Source organism: Oncorhynchus kisutch, linkage group LG18, assembly GCF_002021735.2.
Source record: "Oncorhynchus kisutch isolate 150728-3 linkage group LG18, Okis_V2, whole genome shotgun sequence".
Classification (NCBI taxonomy): domain Eukaryota; kingdom Metazoa; phylum Chordata; class Actinopteri; order Salmoniformes; family Salmonidae; genus Oncorhynchus; species Oncorhynchus kisutch.
In genome coordinates, this window is record NC_034191.2 from 28,970,266 (window position 1) to 28,994,685 (window position 24,420).

Here is a 24,420-nt window from a genome sequence, read left to right on the forward strand (position 1 = left end):
GTGGTATTAGATCATTCTACAGAAGGAAGTTGATGTCTGTCTGAAGCAAGCCTAACATAGCCTCTGTATGAAGAACAATGAAGAAGAAAAAACTGACCTGAGGCACAATAGATGATACAGTCAGACACAAGGTGCCATCTAGTGGTATATTTACAAAGAAACAGGGACATTGAACATAAGGCCAATGACTATTTGTCTGTCAATTTTGAATAAAGAAACACTGATAATCAAAGTAAACACAAACCTTAGAGCAAATTACCACACCACAAATATTTATTAAAAACAACATTGTTCTCAAAATTGTTCTCAGACACATTTTCCACCAACTTCAAGTACAACATCTCTTACCTAAACAAGTCACAGGGGCGCTTTGATACGTTTGACCTGTCCCATCCTAATTAAGGTCACAGGGGAAACACTGACCAAAACTAAGGTTCATACCCTGCCACAATAATACAAGTGTTATTCCAGTTCGTTTTTTTTTCCAAAAGCATGTGGATGGTGTCAGAGAGACATACTTGAATAGCCTACTGGGCGGTGACATGACGGAATATCAATATGAACTATTGAACAAATAGGTGGTCATATTGTTGAAAATTATGTGGTATACTTCAGCTTTTCAGAAATACCAATTTTAAAAAGTCTGACCCGAAAACAAAAACAGGTGGATTTTTTTTTATTCAAGTGTTTACATTATGATATTATATTACTTTCATGTCAGCTGAGATGATTCAGAATAAGCTGCACATTTTAGCTCCTCACAATGTAGACTTTGTGTCGACGTAACTTGTTTTTCCCTCTTAAATCCTAAAAGCTATTCTGACACGTTCCAGAAGTCCATTTGACATCTAGATATGATATCACTCACTTCAATTTGTAAAACAGTAAAAAATATATATATTAAAAATAAAGCCTTTAGTCCTACTCTTTCTTTTGAAACGGCCCCAGATGAAAGATTGCTTGCACTATAGGACATTAATAACACCTGCGTACAAGAGCCAGAACATCATGCTAGAGAGAGCCATCCAGAGAAAAAACAAGAATGTTAAATTGCTACCTTTAATTATCTTCAACATCAACTGTATGAAAGCATGCAAAAATTACTTCTTTAGAATGGTACATATTTACATTGTAACAACCACATTTCAGTTCAATACATAGGTGTAATATTTGTAAAACACAGAGCTAATAGTACAAAAGGCATTCAGACCATTATGAGTAATATAGTACAGTACATCATGAACAGACAATGAAACCCTATGTTAACAGCAGACACAAACATCACGCAGATGGAATAAGACAAAAGTTAAAAACCTAATACATGGTTTGTACTGTAGTTATCACAAATCTTTCTAAATGACTGTAAGGGTGAGCTCTTTCATTTGGATCTCTCTTCAAATATATTACATTAATATGACATATTATATGAAGACACAGCAAAGAGTTTGCTTTGAACAGGTCTGTCAGAAAAAAGGGTTTTACCAGCAGCCCTCTGCAAGTGTACCATCATCTTCAGTAAGGTCCTCCAACTCTCCTTCTCCGTTTCCATCCAACTCTCCTTCTCTGCTTGATTTCCTGCAGGCAACACATGTTTTATTGTCCCCTATGATGAAATGGGGTCAAGGGGGACGACTATGGATCGGTCTCAGTACGTTTGTACATATGTTTAGTCGTCTGGCGAAACTTGGGTGAATGATGTGTCTTGCCATAGAGATTCGGCATTTACAAAATTACACAGATTGGCCCAAGGGAGGCGCTATTGTAATCAACTCAAATTCCAACATTTTAACAAGCATATCTCCTGTCCCGTTTGAGCTACAATCATGAGATTTTGTACATACAATGCCTTGCAAAAGTTTTCAGATCCCTTTGGATTTCGTCACGTTTTATTATGTTACAAAATGGGATAAAAAATATTTTTTAAAGAAATTAAATAACTATGTTATTAAATAACATGTTAGAAACACCTAGAAACACCTTTAGCATCGATTACAGCGGTGAGTCTTCTTCGGTAAGTCTATAAGAGCTTGGCACACCTGGCTTGTGCAATATTTGCCCATTCTTTTTTAAATGTAATTTATTTATTTTTTTACATTGCAGCTAGATTTCAGCTTCCATCAACGTAATTGTCAGCATCATTTTCAATGGTATGTATTTTTATTTTCAATATATTTCCCTTTATTATTTTCCCCTAACCACCCCTCCCCAAATTGGAGTAAACTAATGGACAACAACACTTAGGCTTCTACTTCCAGCTTATACATACTACATACATTTTACAGACACAATGTGTTTTACAATAGTTAACTCTTGTTTGTTTTTAATCCCATCCTTCAGTTACCCTCAACCCCTCCCATCTATCTCGGAAGACCATCCAGTTCTATTAGACATATATTGTTAACTGTGCTGTTTCACAAAAGTCTGCACCTATATACTGTACATTTTATGGAGTCAGTATACTTTACATTAGTTATCTTGTTGTTTTTAGTCCCAACCTTCACCTCAACTCAACCCCTCCCATCTATCTCACTTTCTATTTGCCATATATTTTTTCTACAGAATGTAAATTAAATATAAAAATGGTTGCAAAAAGTATTACTACAGTTGAAGTCGAAAGTTTACATACACCTTACCCAAATACATTTAAACTCAGCTTTTCACAATTCCTGAGATTTAATTTTAGTAAAAATGCCCTGTCTTAGGTCAGTTAGGATCACCACTTTATTTTAAGAATGTGACATGTCAAAATAATAGCCAAGAGAAAGACTTATTTGAGCTTTTATGTCTTTCATCACATTCCCACTGGGTCAGAAGTTTACTTACACTCAATTAGTATTTGGTAGCATTGCCTTTAAATTGTTTAACTTGGGTCAAACATTTTGGGTACTCTTCCACAAGCTTCCCACAATAAGTTGGGTGAATTTTGGCCCATTCCTCCTGACAGAGCAGGTGTAACTGAGTCAGGTTTGTAGGCCTCCTTGCTCGTATACCCTATTTCCGTTCTGCCCACAAATGTTCTATAGATTTGAGGTCAGGGCTTTGTGATGGCCACTCCAATACCTTGACTTTGTTGTCCTTAAGCCATTTTGCCACAAGTTTGGAAATATGCTTGGGGTCATTGTCCATTTGGAAGACCCATTTGCGACCAAGCTTTGAGATGTTGCTTCAATATATCCACATAATTTTCCTATGTCATGATGCCATCTATTCATGATGCCAGTCCCTCCTGCAGCAAAGCAACCCCACAACATGATGCTGCCACCCCTGTAATTCACGGTTGGGATGGTGTTCTTCGGCTTGCTAGCCTCCCCCTTTTTCTTCCAAACATAACAATGGCCATTATGGCCAAACAGTTCTATTTTTGTTTCATCAGACCAGAGGACATTTCTCCAAAAAGTACGATCTTTGTCCCCATGTGTAGTTGCAAACCGTAGTCTGGCTTTTTTTATTGCGGTTTTAGAGCAGTGGTTTCTTCCGTGCTGAGCGGCCTTTCAGGTTATGTCGATATAGGACTCGTTTTACTATAATATATAGATACTTTTGTACCTGTTTCCTCCAGCACCTTCACAAGGTCCTTTGCTGTTGTTCTGGGATTGATTTGCACTTTTCGCACCAAAGTACGTTCATCTCTAGGAGACAGGCAGAGCTGTCAATTTTTTGGGTCCTTAAATTAAATTGGTATACCTTTTTATTGATCACAATTTTCAGACTTTAATGGAGGACCGACGGTCAAGTTCCTTAATTTTTCCTTCTTTCACTGGCGTCTTCCATTTTTGCCGTAATGCTGCTGTCACGCCTTGGTCATTTGTATTTTGTGTTTTCGTTATATATTTGGTCAGGCCAGGGTGTGACAGGGGTTTATGTTGTTGTATTTCGTATTGGGGTTTGTAGTATTTGGGATCGCGGCTGATTAGGGGTGTTGTATAGGCTTGGCTGCCTGAGGCGGTTCTCAATCAGCAGTCAGGTGATTCTCGTTGCCTCTGATTGGGAACCGTATTTAGGTAGCCTGAGTTTCGCTTTGTCTTTCGTGGGTGATTGTTCCTGTCTCTGTGTTTGTACCAGATAGGCTCAGTCACTTTGGATTTTCTTTTTTCATTGTTTTGGAAGAGAAGAGAACGAGCGCCATTCTCCTTGCGGAGATGGTGCTAAATACATCAACACGGTCGGTCCCTGGGATTGGGCTGGCCAACACGATTCGTTTTGCTTGGAAGGAAAAGGAGTTGGAGCCTTTAGGACGGGAAACTTTTGGAAGGATAATATTGATGGGGATTCTAAAGCTGACGGTGAAGGACGTGTTTTGTTTCCAAGGCAACTCGTTGGAGGGAGCATACGACGTGGCACTATATACAGAGGAGAAACACGATGATATCCTGAGAAGGGCAAGAGCAGTGGGAGGCGAGAGGCCGATGAGCCACTATGAAATAACAAGCCTGGCGAAGAATAACTTTAGGGTTGTAACTGTTGGGTGGGGACACACCTAACAAGACTCAGGACTGGGTACAGGAGGAGGTGGGGAGTTTTTTGTTTGGGGACTCAGCCTCCCCGATTTTTTTCCAATCCAGCTGCAGCACTGGGGAGGGGGAGGATTGTGGGGGTAGACCAAACACTATTCCTGCATCCTGGGTTGGTGAGATGGAGGAAGTGGGGGGGATGTCGGGAGTACGGATGGTGTTCTCACCGGTAGATATGGAGCAGGGGAGCATCGGGTGAGTCTCCTGTTTCAGATTTTTTTTCTGTCTGGGTTTAGAATTTGAGTGTATTACATGTTTTTATTTGATTCTTTCATGGGGTCTAATTTTACTTTTGTTACTTTAAATGTAAGGGGTTTAAGGGATTTTGTTAAGAGGAGGGCGGTTTTTAGTTATTTGGAGGGTGTGGGGTTTGATTTTTGTTTTTTACAGGAGGTTCACCTGAGGGATGGAGGGGGTGTTAGTAGGTTTAAGAGGGAGTGGGACAAGGGGGAGTCGGTTTGGGGTATTGGGGGGGTGCACTCATCGGGGGTAGGGATTTTGTGTGGGCACAGGGAGGTAAAAGTGGAGGATTCTTTTGTGGTAATGAAGGGGAGGGTTATAGGGGTGGATGTCACGATAAGGGATTGTAAATTTAGATTAGTGGTGGTGTATGGGCCACAGGTGGTGGCAGACAGGAGGGAGATGGTGGACTGTCTGACGCCCCTGTGTGTCACAAATAGGAAATTAGTGATAGGGGGGGATTTTAATACAGATTTAGGAATAGGGGGGGATAGCAGTGCAGGCGCCATTACCAGGCTAATGGCTTGGTATATTTTTGTACCCAGGTCTTTGGGTAAGTTGTCTGGGCGGCTGTTGCCTGTTTTCTTTTCGGATCACGACGGGGTGCTCCTGCAGGTGGGGTCGCCAGTCTGCCTCTTTGGTAGGGGGTACTGGAAGTTAGATCGGGATGTGCTGGAGGAGCAGGCTTTTGTTGACGGGTTTTATGATTTCTTTTGGAGGCTTGAAGGCCTCCGGTCCATGTGCGAGGGGGTGTTAGAGTGGTGGGAATTAGTTAAGGTGAGGATTAGGGCTTTTATAATAGGGTATTGGAAGAGGAAAAAAAGGGAGGAGAGGAGGGAGGTGGATCGTATCCACAGGTTAATTGAACTCGAGTATGATGCAGGCAACCTCGGCGGGTCGTTTGACTGGGAGAGATCCGCTACCCTAAAGGCGCAGCTCAGGGAGTTGCAGGAGCGGAAGGCTCGAGCTTTCCTGGAGCGTGCGCATAGTGGCTTTCTAGAACACAATGAGACTTGTTCCGCTATGTTCTTTAAGTCGGTTAGGGCCAGACAGAGTAGGAAGGTAATGCATGGCATTAGGGAAGAAAATGGTAGTATAGTTAGAGAACCAGAGGATATGGTCAGGGTGACAACTGATCATTTCCAAGGTTTATTTAAGGAAAGGGAAATAGATGTAGAGCAGGGAAATGTGTTTTTAGAACACTTGTCCAGGTGGTTGCCGGAGGACATTAGAGAAGTGATGGAGGCCCAGATTTCACTAGAAGAGGTTGAGAGCGCTCTTAGGAGGATGGGAAAAGGGAAGGTGCCTGGGATGGATGGGCTGCCGGCTGAGTTTTATCTCAAGTTTTGGGGTATACTTGGACCAGTGGTCCTCGAAGTCTTGAAGGCCATCCTTGAGACGGGGGTCCCGGGGGGATCAATGGCTGTTGGTGTGTAAGTAACAGACCTTGGCAACTGGCGGCCATTGACCATGCTGTGCGTAGATTACAAGCTACTTGCAAAGGTTTTAGCAGACCGGTTGCGCACAGCCCTTCCCTACGTCGTTCATGAGGATCAGACGTGCGGGGTAGAGGGCCGCTCTATTAGATGGAACCTACAGTTAATCAGGGACTCCATCGCTTGGGTTGAAGATAGAGGACTGCCTTTAATGGTAGCAGCGCTAGATCAGGCGAAAGCCTTTGATCGCGTGAATAGATCCTTTTTATTCAGAGTGTTAGGTCGATTAGGATTTGGGGAGAAGTTCATAGGATGGATTCGTACATTATATGTCGGAGCGGGGTGCCGAGTTAGTGTAAATAGGTAAATAGTCACTTGGGTGACGTTTTTGACCTCTCGTCTGGGGTCAGGCAGGGGTGCCCACTCTCGGCTCTCCTCTTCGTTCTGTACATGGAGCCTCTGGGGGCTGCCATTAGGGCAGACACAGGGGTGGAAGGCTTGTTGATCCCTGGAAGTGGTGGGCTGCGTGTTAAGATGACGCAGTACGCCGACGACACTTCCTTGCTGCTGTGCAAGGACTCGTGCCTGACAAGGTCCCTTGCCATCTTTGGGGATTTCACCCGAGCGTCGGGAGCGGTTCTGAACCATGCAAAGTCTTCCGTCAAGTTTTTCGGTAGATGGCGCGGTAGAACGGATGTGCCCGGGGAGTTATCTCTCTGTGAGGGGGCCCTGAGGATTCTCGGGGTCCATTTTGAGACCTCCGGCTCAGCGACGCTGAACTGGAACATGCGTATCGCAGTGGTACAGAGGAAGCTAGCAATGTGGAAGGCTAGGTATTTGTCTTTTATGGGCAAAGTCCTGGTCCTAAAGGTGGATGTGTTGCCGTCTCTTTTGTATTTGGCGTACATCTACCCATTGCCGGCTTGTCTGAGGAGGCCTCTAGTGAGGCTTGTGTTTCAGTTCATGTGGAGTGGCAGGTGCGAGTGGGTCGCCAGGGCACGCATGATCTGTCCCATCGGGGAGGGAGGTAGGGGGGGTACCACATTTCCCCCTCAAGCTGGACACAATTTTTGTTTCTTTCTTGTTAACGGAGCTTGCTCATCCAGTGATACACCCATCCGGTTACCTCCTGCGGGTGTTCTTCTCGTATCAGGCGAGAAGCGTAATGGTGTGGTCTAACACGGGTCCTCGGGCAGAACAGCTGCCGTGGCATTTTGGTCATGTGGCCAAGTGGCTGCCTGCGCACCCTGAGGTTGAAGTTGCCCGAGTAGGTTTAGATCACAGGCACCTGTACGAGGAGGCCAGAAAGGCAGGGAGTCCGGTGCCTGTAGTGGGCATCTCGGAAGTGGTCTGGGAGGGAGTGCAGGCGCGGGGTCTGGACAACAGGCTCAAGGACCTGAATTGGTTGAGCCTCCATAGGTGCTTGCCGGTACGTTCCATCATGTACCGGTATAGTTTGGTGCAATCCCCCACCTGTCCAAGATCCTCTTGTGGCAGGGAGGAGACTGTGCGCCATGTCTTTTGGGACTGTGCCTTTGCCGGAGTAGTATGGTCTAGGGCACGGGTGTTGTTAGGTTTGGTAAGGGGGGATTTTGTATTGACTTGGGCCAGGTTAGAGAGAGGTGTAGGGAGAGCGAGAGGGACGGATAGGGACAGGTTTCTGCTCTGGCTTCTCATGAGTCTCTTTAAACGGGGGCTGTGGGAAGCCAGGCAGAACATGGTGAAGACAGGGAGAGATTGGGGGGTGGAAGGGATAGTGAGGAGGGTGGAAGGAGATTTGAGGGGGAGGATGAAGAGGGAGGAGAGGAAGTGGGGGCAGCATGCTGCTCGGGAGAGGTGGAAGGGGGGTTTAGGGCTGGGTGTCATTTAGATTTGTAAGGGGATAGATTAGGGACGTGGAGATAGGGAAAGGTAGTTTGTAGGGTGACGGGGAGGGAAGATGCTCCCCTGAGGTTTGTTTGGGGCTTTTGTTTTGTTTAGTTAAATTAAAATACCATTGTTGAAGTATGTATGAAAATTATGAGTTGTAAAGAATGAATGGTATTGAAGGTAATAAATTATTTTTTATTAAAAAAAAAATAGGCTGTAATTAGGTTTCACGTTCCGTTTGTTGTTTTGTATTTATTATAGTTATTTCATGTATCGTCACTTTTTTCATTAAAGACATGAGTAACCACCACGCTGCATTTCGGTCCGACTCTCTTTCGACAAACGAAGAACGCCGTTACAGCTGCAATTAGTTGGTTGTAATTTTTCTTTAGCTGCATGTGTGACGTAACTCCACCAGTCCTATTTGTGATCTAATTTACAAAGATTATACCTTATTTCTATTAGTATATTTGAGTTTAACCATATTTTTTGTTGCATTATTTGTTCTGTCATTTCTGGTGGATTAAACAGAAATTGCAACCAACTTTCTATGGCTTGTTTTAAAAATAGCGATATTTTGGAGATTATTTAATTTTCAAATAACCAGAAGTGAGATGTTGTAATCTGGAAAAGGGGAAAAGGGACATTCTTGAACATGGCGTGAGACATTCTTACTAATCTGCTACGGAACCAGTTCGGATTTAAGTACAACTTTTGTATTACTGAAGCCTTTAGTGAGAGGTCTAATGGCTTAATGGTTACCCCTGTATATAGCCTCGTTATTGTTATTTTATTGTGTTACTTTTTTAACTTTAGTTTATTTAGTCAATATTTTCTTAACTCTGATTTCTTAACTGCATTGTTGGTTAAGAGCTTGTAAAGTAACCATTTCACGGTAAGGTCTGTTGTATTCATCGCATGTGACAAATAAAAATGGATTTGATTTTAGTTTATTTGATTTGCCCTTTTTCTTTTCAAAAGTATTCAAGCTCTGCCAAGATGTTGGAGATCATGGCTAGACAGCAATTCAAGGCTTCCCATAGATTTTCAAGCAGATTTAAGTCAAAACTGTAACTTGGCCACTCAGGAACATTCACTGTCTTCTTGGTAACGCCAGTGTAGATTTGGCCTTGTGTAGTAGGTTATTGTCCTACTGAAATGTGAATTCCTCTTCCAGTCTCTGGTGTAAAGCAGACTGAAGCATGTTTTCCTCTGGGATTTGCTTGTGCTTAGCTCTAAACCGATTATTTTTGTCCTGAAAATCTCCCCGGAATTTGCTGATGTCATACCATGATGCAGCCACCACCATGCATAAACATAAGGCAGTTACTCAGTGATGTGTTGTGTTGGATTTGATACCAAGATGTATGTTTTTGTCATTTAGGTCATTATTGTTGAGTACTACAACGGTATTGAGCCATCCTCTGTTTTCTACCATCAAAGACATTGAACTCTGTAGCTGTTTTAAAACCACCAATGGCATCACCAATTTTTTATTTAAGTGGGCAAGTCGGTTAAGCACAAATTCTTATGTACAATGATAGCCTAGGAACAGTGGGTTAACTGCCTTGTTCAAGGGCAGAGTGAGAGATTTTCAACTTGTCAGCACAGGGATTCGATCCACCAACCATTCGGTTACTGACCCAATGCTCTAACCACTAGGCTACCTGACACACATACATCCCAGAGCAGTTTCATTCCTGTCCTAAAGCTCAGTTCAGATGGACGACTGTATCTTTGATGTGTCTGTGTGGTTTAATATATAATCCACATCATAGTTATTAACTGACCATAGTAAAAGAGATATTCTATGTATGTTGTTGTTACCCATCTACCAGTCACTGCCATTCTTTATGAGGCTTTCGAAAAGCTCCCTGGTCTTTATAGTTTTGTCTGTGCTTGAAATTCAATACTTAACTGAGGGACCTTACAGATGTTGTATATATGAGGATCAGAGGAAGGTTTAGTCATTCAAAAATCATGTCAACCCGTATTATTTCACACAGAGTGAGTCCATGTAACTTATTATGTGATTTGTTAAGCAATATTTTACTCCTGAACTAATTTAGGCTTGCCTAAAAAAGGGTCTGAAAACTTATGCAATGACTATATTTTAGTTATGTAATATATACAGAATATATATTTTTTGCCCCCTCTGACATTACATAGTAGTTTGTGTAGATTGTTGACCAAAAATTACTATTAAATCCATCCTCCACTTTGTAACACAACATGTGAAGAACTCAAAGGGGTCTGAATACTTTTGCAACTTGCAAAGCATCTCCTCACGAGCAACACGTGTCCCATAAGGACCTACTATCTCGGCCTATTACAATTACCAGAAACTATACTTTTTGTCCCCCCGCAAATGTTTTACAAGCATATCTCCAGTCCCTTTTGAGCTACAGTCATGACATTTTATACCGACAGTGCATTCAGAAAGTATTCAGACCCCTTGACTTTTTCAATTTTTTTTTACGTTACAGCCTGGTTTTAAAATCAATCAATTAATCATCAATCTACACACAATACCCCACAATGACAAAGCTAGTGTCACGTTCTGACCATAGTTCTTTTGTGTTTTCTTTGTTTTGGTGTAGGTCAGGATGTGAGCTGAGTGGGCATTCTATGTTGTGTGTCTAGTTTTCCCGTTTCTATGTTTGGCCTGATATGGTTCTCAATCAGAGGCAGGTGTTAGTCATTGTCTCTGATTGGGAACCATATTTAGGTAGCCTGTTTTGTGTTGGGTTTTTGTGGGTGGTTGTCTTCTGTCTTCGTGTGTCTGCACCAGACAGAACTGTTTTGGTTTTTCACATTTGTTGTTTTGTATTTTGTAGTGTTCACATTTATCGTCTTTATTAAACATGATGAACTCTAACCACGCTGCGCTTTGGTCCTCTCCTTCGTCCACAGAAGAAAGCCGTTACAGCTCGAAAGAAAATGTATGCATCTCCTCATGATAAGTCCTGTTTTATATCAATGTATCTCCCTATCAGGCAGTGGAGTCTGGTCTCTAACATCCCGTCCAATGTGAGCTATCAAGTTTTGATTTTCAGCAAGGGATTTAAAAAAATATTTTTTAAAACTTTCTCATTAATCCACGCGACATACATTTGTATAATTGTCACTAATTGGCCCAAGGGGGGGGGGGGCTCTGCATCATTTGTGGGGGACAACTTGTTTATTGTTGCCTTGTTAAATTTAATTTTATTTTACTAGGCAAGTCAGTTAAGAACAAATTCTTATTTTCAATGACGGCCTAGGAACAGTGGGTTAACTGCCTGTTCAGGGGCAGAATGACAGATTTTGTACCTTGACAGCTCGGGGATTTGAACTTGCAACCTTTCGGTTACTAGTCCAATGCTCTAACCACTAGGCTACCCTGCCGCCCCTTAAAGGCAACTAGAAGGGGGAAGAAGAAAAAAGAACTTTGCATTAAATGCCATGCATGTCAGGAACAGCATTACCAATCAGGTCCAATACACATCAACTCTCAGCAGCGCATAAAAAGACAGTACTAAGACCATAGAAATAGAATCACATAGAGTAGAATGATAGTGATTAAACCCCAGAAGAAAACCTGTTAGCACAAGACTGGCGTTGCGTCCCAATTCCAAATGGCAAAATATTCCCTATATAGTATGCACTACTTTTAACCAGGGCTCTTACCTCAATGAAGGATGAACCTCGGTTTCCAGTCGCCCCCAAGAGTCCCTGCAATGGGTAAGAGATAGACAAGAAAAGGACAATATCAGCAAATATGTGCTTGTTAAAGACTGCAAGTCAATGGTAAATAAGCAATGTAATCATAAAGTTACATTACATGATGGAGATAGATACTGTAGAAAAAACATCTGAACATTTATGATGGACTAATTAATATTTGCATATTTAGTTCAGGCACAATCTAATAAACCACTTAGAAATGTTGTCAAAGCTGTTGTGTGCCCTGGTGTAGTTGACTGAGCTGAACTGTAAGTGTGTGAGAAGAAGACAGCTGTGTGTGGCATCAGAGTCGTCATGCTCATAGAGGGCACAGGGGCATGTGCCCCCTCAGATTTGTCATTTTTTGTTGTTTTGTTTTGTTGTTTCTCTGTAATACTACTAGCCACTTTGACATTTTATGAAGTTGGCATTAGCTAACCCAGATAGGTTCCTAATCTCCCAACCTCGTAACTAGCTACCAAGAAGCCATTTCAGGCTATCAATCAAGTTAGTTGTACAACCATAGACGACGCATCCAGCTTCCACTAAAGTAAATTTAATTGCCAACATTATATAGCCTAATTAGCCTATTCCTGTCGAGACATAAATACATGAAGTCATTGAAAAGAGGCTACTACACCAGAAAGCATGATTTGGCCACAGAGGATCATTAGCTTCTTTAAAAAAAAAAGAAGCTGTGGATTGTTTTAAATCACATTGCCTACAGTCGGAATTTGGGCAGCGCACGCGGCAAATGCCAAATATATGAGTGTTAAGTTGCAACTGTCAATGAAAATTATGGCCCAGCCAGGTACAGTGCCATTCGAAAGTATTCAGACCCCTTGACTTTTTCCACATTTTGTTACGTTGCAGCCTTATTTCAAATAAAACAAAAAACGTATTTACATAAGTCTTCAGCCCCTTTTCTATGAGACTCGATATTGCACTCAGGTGCATCCTGTTTCTCTTGATCGGAGTTCACCTTTGGTAAATTCAATTGATTGGACAAGATTTGGATAGGCACACACCTGTCTACATAAGGTCCTACAGTTGACAGTGCATGTCAGAGCAAAAACCAAGCCATGAGGTTGAGGGAATTGTCTGTAGAGCTCCGAGACAGGATGGTGTTGAGGCACAGATCTGGGGAAGGGTACCAAAAAATATCTGCAGCATTGAAGGTCCCCAAAAACACAGTGGCCTCCATAAGTCTTAAAAGGAGACACCAAGACACTTCCTATAGCTGGCTGCCCAGCCAAACTGAGCAATCGGGGGAGAACGGCCTTGGTCAGGGAGGTAACCAAAAACCGGATGGCCACTCTGACAGAGCTCCAGAGTATCTCTGTTGACATGCTCCAGAGTGCTCGGGACCTCAGACTGGGGCGAAGGCTCACCTTCCAACAGGACAACAACCCTAAGCACACAGCCAAGACAATGCAGGAATGGCTTCGGGATAAGTCTCAATGTCCAAAGCCCGGACTTGAACCCCATCGAACATCTCTGGAGAGACCAGAAAACAGCTGTGCAGTGACACTCCCCATCCAAGCTGACAGAGCTTGAGAGGATCTGCAGAGAACAATGGGAGAAACTCCCCAAATACAAGTGTGCCAAGCTTTGTAGCGCCATACCCAAGAAGACATGAGGCTGTCATCGCTGCCAAGGTGCTTCAACAAAGTACTGAGTAAAGTGTTTGAATACTTATGTAAATGTAATATTTCCGTTTTTTAAATATAAATTAGCTAAATAAAATACAAAATTGGCATTATGGGGTATTGTGTGTAGATTGATAAGGAAAAATAAACTATTTAATCAATTTTAGAATAAGGCTGTAACTAAATTGAGAAAAGGTCAAGGGGTCTGAATACTACCTGAAGGCACTGTATATTGCAATATTTCAAAATACAATTGCAGGAAAATTGTTTGGAAAGCAAATGGTTATTACTGTAAAGAGAAGACAAAGAAAATACTCTTGTCTTTTAGTTATCAAAATTATCATCTTAATTTAGCAAACAGTGTAGCCTATCTTATTGCTGCGAGTGGAGAGCATTGGCCATGTCCACAGTGAGTGTGTATATTCACTCTTTATCATTGTTGGATCAGTGCCACTTGAGAGTTTGTTTTTGGTTAGATGGACGTCCCATTGTATTTGTGTCTCCTCTTCTCATAGCCATATTAGATGGATCAATGTCGTTTTTATTGATCTGTTTGTTCTTTTCAGTCATAAGAGACGGTAGCAGCAACATTATGTACACAATAAGTTCAAAAATAAGTTACACAAAATGCAAAAAATCTAACAAAATACCCTCTAATTAAAGCTGACGGTCTGCACGTTAACCTCCTAGTCATTGTATAATTTCAAAACCAAAGTGCTGGAGTACAGAGTCAAAACAACAGAAAATGTGTCACTGTCTCAATACATTTGGAACTCACTATATGTCATGTTTCTCATTGTAGCTTCAGTCTTCTGCCATACACCTGTCCTTACAGTATTCTGTATATGTACGCTTCTTTTGTGTTAAGCCCATTTACAGTAGCCTATATATCTAACCGACTCTGTGTATTTCTGTCACTTTGTTTTGTTTTGTTTGTTTCCTAATCCCAAAATCGGCAGATAAAGAAAGCAGATAAGGAGGATTTATAGGGGACTTACGCAAGGAGACCTCCTGGAGCAGACATAGACCTCTCTGCCCTCCTGTTGTGACACTCAAAGGGGTTACTAAAAGACCTCTTCCTCAGCATGGACTTCACCAGGATCTAACGTGGGGAGAGTGAGTGTCAGAGATCCATCCCAAATGGCAACCTATTCTCTATAGTGCACTACTTTTGACCAGAGCCCTATAGACCCTGGTCAAAAGTAGTGCACTATATTGTGAAAAGGGTGTTGTTTGGGAAACATATTCACTGTAGCAATCTGCCTTATGACAAAAATGTTCCCTGACCATGTGTATTGACCTGGAAAAACTCCGGGCCCTGATGTAGGTCCCAAACTTTTTCCCTTGTTAAAACACAAAAACTCCTGGCCCTATTTGTGATAGATAGGGTAAGTTAGTAAGTAAGCCTTGTCCGAGCCAGAACAAGAGCTGTATATCCCCTGGACAGGACACTAGTGAACTGACTCACCACAGCAGACAGACTGGGGATGAGTTTGATGGAGTTTTGGACCTCCTCCTCAGTCACCTCCACCACGGTGCAGTGCTCTTCCTCCAGGGGTAGAAGGTCAGTGCCATCCTCCGTCACCCACGGATGCTCCTGGCAACAAACAGGAGGGGAAACACAATCGTCTCACAACACATATAAGACAGCTCTACCAGGACAGTAAAACATTCATTTGAAGTGTCATAGATGGTTTCATGAAGGATTTGCTTTTTATAGGCACTATTGAAGGTCTAGATCTGCCCCCTTTTACCTTGATTTCAGGAATGGTGATCCTTGAATCAGGATTTTTATCCAGCATCCTTATAATAAGCTCCTTCAACTCCTTGCATACTTCAGGCCTGTGGTACCAAAGAGTGACTGAGATGACCACCCACCAAATAGAATAGAACCATCTACAGTACAGTAACTACAGTAGCAGTGAATGGCTAGGAACGTTAAAACAATACTATTACTATGTTATTATCAAGTTATTACATGCTATAATGTGAAGTTCTACCCATATTTTAGAGTGGTGCATAGAGAGCAGACTAAATTGTTTTTGCATGGTACATAGTGTCCCTTAGTGGAACTCACATGTTTGGGAACTCCACAGGCCTGTTCCTGATCTTATTGTGCAGGCCGATGATGTATTCATCGATGAAAGGGCACTGATATAGGAAGATAGTGATGAAGAAAAGGCATTAAAATGCTGTTCTAAAATGATAGGCTACATGCATACGCATGCTGTCTGTTTCCCACATAAACCATTAAATGTATTTATTTTAAAAGCATTATTATGTGGGATGCAACGGTTGATCAAAATATAGTTGTAGTCACAGTAAATCAGAAACTAGTAAATCAGAAACTAGTGGGCCAAAATAATCCATGGCAGAATACCGTACATTATGATAATAACAGAACCTACCTTCCCATAGACAAAGCAGTACAGGGTGACTCCCATGGCCCACACATCCAAGGCCTAACAAACATGAACATTGACCATTACTTTACAAAGAGAGCTTGCTGTATATTTTACAGTACAGTAAAATGTTGACGTTTGATACCAAGTAAATTTCTAAGTATTTTTGATACCATTCAATGCAATACATTTTCATGGGGTAAATATTATTCTAGGATACAATCAAAGATGAGTGACCTGATTAGATAAATGAGCAATTAGTGTCTAACCTTGCCAGTAAAGCTCTGCTCATGATCAGTCATCATCTCTGGGGCCATGAAGGCTGGAGTCCCTGCTGAGCTGGACAGGAGAGCATCACTCCCCTCAAACTGGTTACTGACACCAAAGTCTGCAATCTTCACATGCCCATTGTCTCCCAGTAACAGGTTGGAAGGCTTGATGTCTCTGTGGATGATCTTCTGGTAGTGCACTGAGAAGGAGGAAGAGAGAATAGGACCAGGGAAAAAGGACAGGAAACACTGATTTAGTTCTCTTTTTTAAAGATAAACGTATAGTATACAAACAGCATTGCCCATTTGATTTAGGTCTTGACATTCAGCTGTCAAAGCACCAACTGATCTTGTCTTTTCAGAAAGTATCTGACGAGTGACTTTCAAACCAATGTCTTGCTAAAACATGAGCAGGGTTAGCAGTATGCTGCAGGTCTCTGAGCAGAATGCTATTAGGCCATACGTCCCAAATGGCACTCTATTCCCTATTTAGTGCACTATTTTTGACCATGGCCCTTAGGGTTCAGGTCAAAAGTAGTGCACTACTGTATATAGGGAACACGGTGCCATTTGAGACGAAATCCAGGTGGAGGACTTACAGTATTCAATCCCCAGAATTATGTCTCTGAAGTAAAAGCGGGCTTGTTCCTCTGTGAAGGGAGTGTCTGAGGGCACCTCCATCACTGGGCTAGGGCCCCAGGAAAAGCAACAGAGACAGAGAAAGGTAAGTAAGCATCACCACCATAATCTTCCAAACAGTGGTCTTCCTACCACTAACAATGCCTGAACCTTGTCATTGGTGTCTTATATTCCTTAAAACTGTATACCTTATATTCACCAAATTTAGTAACTGGAGGGATTATATATAAATAACAAAATTCATAAAATTCATACAGTATAATAATATAAGAATAAGAATATAAGCCATTTAGCAGATGCTTTTATTCAAAGTGACTTACAGTCATGCGTAGTTATGTTTTACATATGGGTGGTCCCAAGAATCAAACCCACTACCCTGGCATTACAAGCGCCATGCTCTACCAACTGAGCTACAAAGGACCAGTGTTATAATGTAATGTAATACAGTATATTTCAGAAAGGAGTAAAACGTACCCTTTTGGCATTAACTCAAAGGCTAGAAAATAAACAAACAGAGAATAAAATGACTAGTCATATTAGTTTCTATGTAATAATCAAACTGGACAGACTATTATAATATACAAACTATGGACCTAGTACAAGGAGATACAACAGAAAACATAGTTTACCATGTAACACCTTGTATCACCATTCAGTGCACTGACATGATGAATGCATACTTACCCATGTGGAGATTGTCTTCAGCAGGATCATCAAGAACCTACAATTGGAAGGTGTAAATCTCTGAAATTAATAAAACTAAATGTAAATGAACTAAATGAACCTTTTAAATCTTCCACTTATGTATGTCAGTGTGTTCACCTCCACCAGATGGACAATGTTAAGGTGGTCTAGTTTCTTCAGGATGGCGATCTCCTGGTAGACTCTCTCCAGTGGCCCCAGGGGTTTGGGTGGCAGTCCCTGTTCTGTGCTGGCTCCTCGGGGAGGGGGGCGTCCTATAACCAACGCCATTATATATAGTGGTGATCATCACCAGTTCATGTTCATACCAGTACCAAAGCACATACTAGACTTAAAAGGAACATTTTCACCTACGAGGAAATCCACACATCTTCATCAGCTTCTTTTTTGAAAAAACTTTCATTGCCTACGCAAGGAAAGACATGATCAGTTTGCTCCCATAGTATAATCGTCAAAAAGGCCAAAATAAAGAGTTGAGGAACTCTGCTCCCACAAAGGAGATGATAAAGAACGAAATGTGCAGAGATTCTTACATAGTATTGTTCATCATCTTCATTGTAAGCTAATCTCACCACACCATATGAGCCCTAGAATAGAAAAAGAAGAAAGTCTGACATAATCATTTTGACTTATTACACAAGAGTTCTTTATGAAATAATGTTTTCTCTTGTCAGACAAATTCAGCATCTATTCTAACTTTTCCTTTCTTACCTTTCCAATCTCATCCTTCAACTTGTATTGGTTGAGCTGGATACAATCCTAGGGAGAGACAAAGTGAAGGGTATTTGGTGGTGGGATAATGCACATTGACTACACATTATTTAGGCTCATGCCTATTTCTTTTGAGACTTCATGGATGGGTCCTAAATGGCACCCTATCCCCCATATACTGCATCTCGAATGGCACCCTATTCCCCTATGGGCCCTTGTCAAAAGTAGTACACTATATAAGGAATAGGGTGCCATTCAGGACAGAACCCTGACTTCCATTTGGGACACAGGCCTGACCTCTGACCTGGGAATCTGAAATGGACACCCGCTTGGACTCGATGGTGGGCTGTCGAGCCTCTCGCGGCTGGGTTGATCGCTCCTGCAATGATAGCTTCCTGTCTGACAATGACAGCTTCCGGCGCGCTGGTGCAAGGGGCCTTCGGTGGCCGTTGGGAGGGGTCATCCGGTTGGATGCCACGTTCATGGCGGCCACCATGTCAGCCAGCTCTGCATTGTGCTCAGAGTCCAGCTCTGCCAGCTCTGCCAGTCCATCAGTGTCTTCACTCATGGTTATCCCTGACCCTGTTCCTTTCCCGGTTCAATTACGGAGAAAGGTCAGAGATGTCATAGGGGACAGCTAATTAGATAATTAACATTAAATCGTACATTTTAACCGACATTCACTAACGTTCTGTACTTGTTCATCAAGCTGCTTCTTGCTACAGAAACAGGAGATTCTGCCTTAGAGATTCCTCAGTCAAGGCTTACTTACTTAACCAATATTCAACTGTAACATCTCCCCGATATGGGAGACTACACTAAACTTGCTTTCCAATTTTGAATATCGAAAATGTTTTCCAAATGCGATTTTGTAGAATTAAGGCATGCACATTAACTAGAAATAGCTTATTATTTAACAGGGTAAGTAAGCAAAAAAACAGTATGTCAATTGAATTAACTGTAATTGGCTTGTACATTTCTACATGTACAATACAAAACTAAATGACTATGACTTTTCATTGAAATAATATGTCTAAATGCATCATAGATGACAACCACCTGAGCTCTGCTGCCTACCGATTCCTGTCAACACAAATAGCACTAACTGCAAATCCCTTCCAAATCCACCACTAAAACGTTCACATCCACACAAATCAGATTTTCTGCAAATGACATAAAGGAAGCATATTCATATTACGGCTGTTTTACTTACACACAGCTTGAGGATCCTACATTGCTTCTCAGTGTGTATAAGCTGCAGGGTCTGTCCTGCTGATGTTTAAGTGAGGAAAACCCCTTTGTGTCTCAGGTCAGGACTTTCACTGCTGAGCCAAGGACTACAGGATTACTCCAGCCTTAACGATAAACCCTGGCCGTATTTAGCCTCGTTAAGGTTATTCTGAGGGTGGCAGTCAGTGTATACATTGATCAACTCCACCCCTGGGCCAAAGCATCGGGACATTAGGTCTGTGGGTCAAAGCATCGGGACATTAGGTCTGTGTCCCAAATGGCACTATTCCCTACATAGTGCATTACTTTTGACCAAATACCTATGGTCTCTGGTTAAAAGTAGTGTCCTATATAGAGAATATGGTCCCATTTGGGACACATACTGGGAGTTACGGCCAGGAAACAGTTAAATCAGCCATAATGGAGACATGAGATTGCTGTTAGGAAAACCACTGGAAGGGAAGGATTGATGGTGGAACATCCTTCTAATCTGTATGTGATTTCTAGCTGAGTTGAGTGCACCAGGAAGTTCTTAAGCTTGCTGTTTACCTCAGAACAAATTGGCTCAAGTGTTACATAAAACCCCTGGAGAAAAGTTTCCAACACTGAACAGAGAATACCAATCAACCAACCAGAAATGATTGAAGATAGTGTTTGTTTGGATGACTTCTAATACAAAACAATAAAATTGTATCAAACGATTTGAAATACATGATATGTATTAATTTGTGGATGTTCATCATGTATTTTTGTATTTGTATGTATTATGGATCCCCATTAGCTGCTGCCAACACATCAGCTACTCTTCCTGGGGTCCAGCAAAATTCAGGCAATTTTAAAACATTTCAATACATTCACAGATTTCACAACACACTGTGTGCCCTCAGGCCCCTACTCCACCACTACCACATATCTACAGTACAAAATCTATGTGTATGTAGTGTGTGTGTGTGTGTGTGTCTGTGCCAATGTTTGTGATATGGTACGAATTACAATTGGTATGATACGTTACGAATTACAGTTCGTACAAATCCGTACAATATGTTACGAATTTGCTAAATGTATGATATGTTATGAATTACAATTTGTTGTGGCTACTGTTAGCTAGATGGCTAGGTGGCTAACGCTAATGTTAGCTACAGTAGATGGCTAATGTTAGCTAGGTTAGGGGTTAATGTTAGGGTTAAGGTTAGGAGTTAGGTTAAAGGGTTAAGGTTAGGGTTAGGGGATGAGTTTGCTAACATGCTAAATAGTTGCAAAGTAGCTAAAAAGTAGTAAGTAGTTGCAAAGTTGCTAATTAGCTCAAATGCTAAAGTTCTCCATGATGAGATTCAAACACGCAACTGTTGGGTTGTCAGACGTTCGTGTTATACGCCTATCCATCCACCCCGACCAACCATCCTATTTTTGTTATTGCCTGTCTTATGTAACCATACCAAACATAACATATCATACTACTTTGAGTGTCTTGGATTTGTGTTTACTATGTTACGTCTAGTCTATGAGACCAGGCTGCAAAAGACCCTTCCATTGCATTTGTCTCACAGTGGTACAGTATGTCATTAATCCAGAGACCGATGTGGATGCATTCTCCTGTAATCTCTTCTCTGATCGATACTGCCTGAGCGGTGAGGTTTGCAATAATCAGATTTAATAACTTGTTGTGACAGCAACATATCAAACTAGAATAGACATGATGTAAAGTTAATTTACAACAAGCCCAGTCACATTTTGCAGCAATTTAAGATATAGCTATTTACTTGTATTATTATTAGTTATCTTATTCTTAACTGCTTTAGGAAATACTGTGTACAGTTTTACTGCAGTAGGTAGACTGGCCTGATTAACAACATTAAGCACACCAGTCAACCTGCTATATGTATATTATATCATATTGAGTAGGCTGATACCCCATTTCATGGACCAAAGATCCATAGGTAAGGCTGTACATTGCAATATGATTGTTCAATATACGTGGAATAGGTTGACTGGTGAGCTTAATGTGCAATATGAATGTCAATACGCACAATAGGCTTTATTAGTGAGGTGATTTCCCACAGCTCAAGCTCCCTAATATGACCTGCTAGGCTAATATTTGTGTAAACCCTTCAGAATTGTAATCTGTGGGTGTCACTGAGTATGTTGATACCCCAATTCATGGACCCAAGATCCATAAGTAAGGCTGTACAGTGCATATACTGTAAGTATGCCCCCAATGCAATTCTAATGACTGCCACCCTCAGCCACAGAGCGATTTCAACAGATTTGTACTTTTTTGTGCCAAATTAACTAATTTATATAACAACATTCCAACTAATGTTCACTCTAAATTCTTTCAGGCACTGAGCAAATTTCAGGTCTGCTGAGCGCAAACTTCTGTGCAAATTCCAGTGCGTGTTTACTGTGAACACGCTCTACCCACTTTAAGTTACAGTTTTAACAGAGGTCATGTAGGCTACTGTGGCTATTTGATCATAATGTAGGCCTACCAGGGTGGCCTACCATCAAAAACAATGGAGAAAATGCATCCCATAACATTTTGACATGGAAATAGCTGTTCTATCATTCAGCCTACGGTAGCAGCCAATGTGTGGTGTTCAATGTAGGCCTACATTCCATGAGACTTTTGAAACAAACATGCAGGACTTGACATGAACCTGTTTATCCACTTGACCTTCAGACAAGGAGGTGACTGAAAATACTGTGGTGTTGTTTGATGCAAGAAACCACTTCACAAAATAAAATGCATTATTATTCTCATACCATTATTACAGAGAATCAGACAAATTATACTATCCTCTGTCTGTCTATTAGCTACTTAGTTTATTAAAGCCTGTCTCAAAATACAACACTGCCCCTTTAAGACAATTTAAAGCTCTTTACCTTACTCGCTTTTCAAAGGTGTCAAAAATGTATACCTTTTGTGCTCTTGTAGAAAGCAATTACTCCCCTATTTTTGACTACAAATGATCTATACCTGTGCTAATAATTCACTAACTAGCAAAGGATATGAACAAAATGTGCACGTGGCTACATGCAGCTCTCGCTTTGATCTTAAAACAAGTGCATCTACTCATGACCACTCATGCTGTAAACACAATACAGTTGAAAGTAAATGGCACAAATCCATATATGGCAATGGTTTATTTGCATATAGGTCTAATTCAGCTCTGATTGTTTATGCCACACCGGCCTGTGTAGAGTGTGGGCTGAGTCATGCGTGTCAATGTAATAGAATCCTACTCAGATGAGTTCCGCCTACAACAAAATATTATTGCATTGATTTGATCACAATTGCCACAGTAAAGGGAAACATTGATAGTGTTAAGATCACTGAGTCAAGATCACTTTCTGAGACAAAATGCAACCTGAGACCTACCACAAATTATTTTTTTAACATGACGTAAGCCTATGCAACATTAACCAATTAAAAACAGTACTGTAGAGATTAGTTTTCTGCAGTAAGCTATAGGCCCAATACATTATCACTGCATATTAGCTTTGCTTGAATTGCCCTGCCAATGCATTGTTGTTCGGGCCATTTTTTTACATTATATTTCCAAATTTAGGTACGCTATATGATCACACTGGTAGTAGATCCATTGTTGTATTACAGTACTTGTGAGGCACAGCTGAGTGAGCACACATTTAAATATTTTATTTTACTGGGCTGATGGTGCTTGTATCTGATGGTCAGTCTCAGCAGAGGGAGAGAGCAGCAGATTGAGGGTCTGCCTCTCAACATCCCTCCCCTCTCCCTTTCCTCCACTGACACTGACCAAAAAGGGGCACCATCTTCCAACTGATGGCGAATCTCGAGTCGCACCACATTATTTTTGCCTCATCCACACATTCATGTTGTTACTCCTATGAACAGAAAAAGATAAATATTCCTTGATATTAAAAAAGAAACAAGCTGCTAAAAATAACAACAACAACAATGCAAGCCTATAGATACACTTTCCTACTCATTCATTAATGCTGCAGTGCTTGTTGTAGCGCTGAGTGGTGTGACAGAAAAAATACATATTTACCTGGTGGATATTTAACAACTATTTACTTAACAAACAGTAAGATATTTATGTTCTGCTAATGCTGTGTTAAAGAGATGGTTTCCACTCTAGCTTCCTGCAGTTAGTCTGGGCATCTGATTAAGGAAATGGGGTTTGCTAGGGATAGCTTGAGCTGACAATGACTTGGTGATAAAAACCTAAAAGCTGTCATTCTATAGACAAGATGTGGTGTATGTGAGATATAGAGAGAGCCTGGAAGAGTTTAGAACAATGCCTCATTGTCTCATCATCCTGGCATCTGGGAAACTAAGCGGAGTTGGAAGTAAAACAACATCCTGTGCAGATAACCAGGAGATGGACCATGGTGGCTTATGGGAACGGTAAAAATGACTGACTAAGTGTTTAGGGTCTATATCAGATCTCTGTTTTTTCATTATCAGTTAAGCTCTCGGCAACACAACTTATGCGGTCGACGGTTTCATTATTTCAATAATTAATCGATGTTGAATCACGATCAACCGGTGGGTGACCAATCTCATCCTTCTCTCTGTAGGCTGATATTTCTGAGTCTCAAAATTGATTCCAACCTTGATTAGCGTTATCTAGTTCAAATATGGCAATATTCCACTATTTGTATCACTTTCAATGGGGGACTTTTATTTTAAAGGCAAACTGCAAATTTCACTAATGTGGCTAATCCTTATTGTGGCTAGCTTCACACAGCTACCCCAAACCCTAACCATTTACATTTTATTTTGGTAAATTGACTGAGAACACATTCTCCTTTACAGCAAAGACCTGGGGAATGAGCCAATTGGAAGCTGTGGATGATTAGGTGGCCATGATGGTCAGATTGGGAATTTGGCCTGAACACCAGGGTTAACAACCCTACTCTTACGATAAATGCAATGGGATATTCGTGTCCACAGAGGACACCTGTTCAGTGTCCCCTCTGAAAGACCGTACACAAAGCAATGTCCCCACTCACTGCCCTGGGGCGATGGGATATAAAAATAAAAAAAACTGGAAAAAGTGCATCCCACT

The 24,420-nt window shown here is 41.4% G+C and overlaps 1 protein-coding gene across 1 annotated transcript; it reads right to left on the reverse strand.

The window, feature by feature from the left end:
• Window positions 1-255: 255 nt before the first annotated feature.
• LOC109909427 (calcium/calmodulin-dependent protein kinase kinase 1-like) lies at window positions 256-18,875 on the reverse strand. The gene is made up of 16 exons (XM_020508470.2): window positions 18,438-18,875; window positions 18,134-18,181; window positions 17,956-18,009; window positions 17,777-17,828; window positions 17,543-17,676; window positions 17,405-17,441; window positions 17,195-17,216; window positions 16,681-16,769; window positions 16,082-16,281; window positions 15,819-15,872; window positions 15,488-15,561; window positions 15,165-15,252; window positions 14,879-15,007; window positions 14,409-14,512; window positions 11,726-11,770; window positions 256-1,575 (listed from the first exon to the last, which is right to left on the reverse strand). Exons 1-16 carry the CDS (start codon window positions 18,699-18,701, stop codon window positions 1,479-1,481), a joined length of 1,491 nt encoding a protein of 496 aa, XP_020364059.2. The 5' UTR covers window positions 18,702-18,875; the 3' UTR covers window positions 256-1,478.
• Window positions 18,876-24,420: the final 5,545 nt, after the last annotated feature.

Bases quoted from the DNA above. Each gene is read 5' to 3' on its own strand.
- LOC109909427 (XM_020508470.2), bottom strand. From the start codon at position 18,701: ATGAGTGAAGACACTGATGGACTGGCAGAGCTGGCAGAGCTGGACTCT. The intron at 18,182-18,437 runs GTCAGAGGTCAG...GTCTCTCCCTAG, and splicing joins TGTCCATTTCAGATTCCCAG to GATTGTATCCAGCTCAACCA. The intron at 16,282-16,680 runs GTAAGTCCTCCA...CCTCCTTCTCAG, and splicing joins AATTCTGGGGATTGAATACT to TGCACTACCAGAAGATCATC.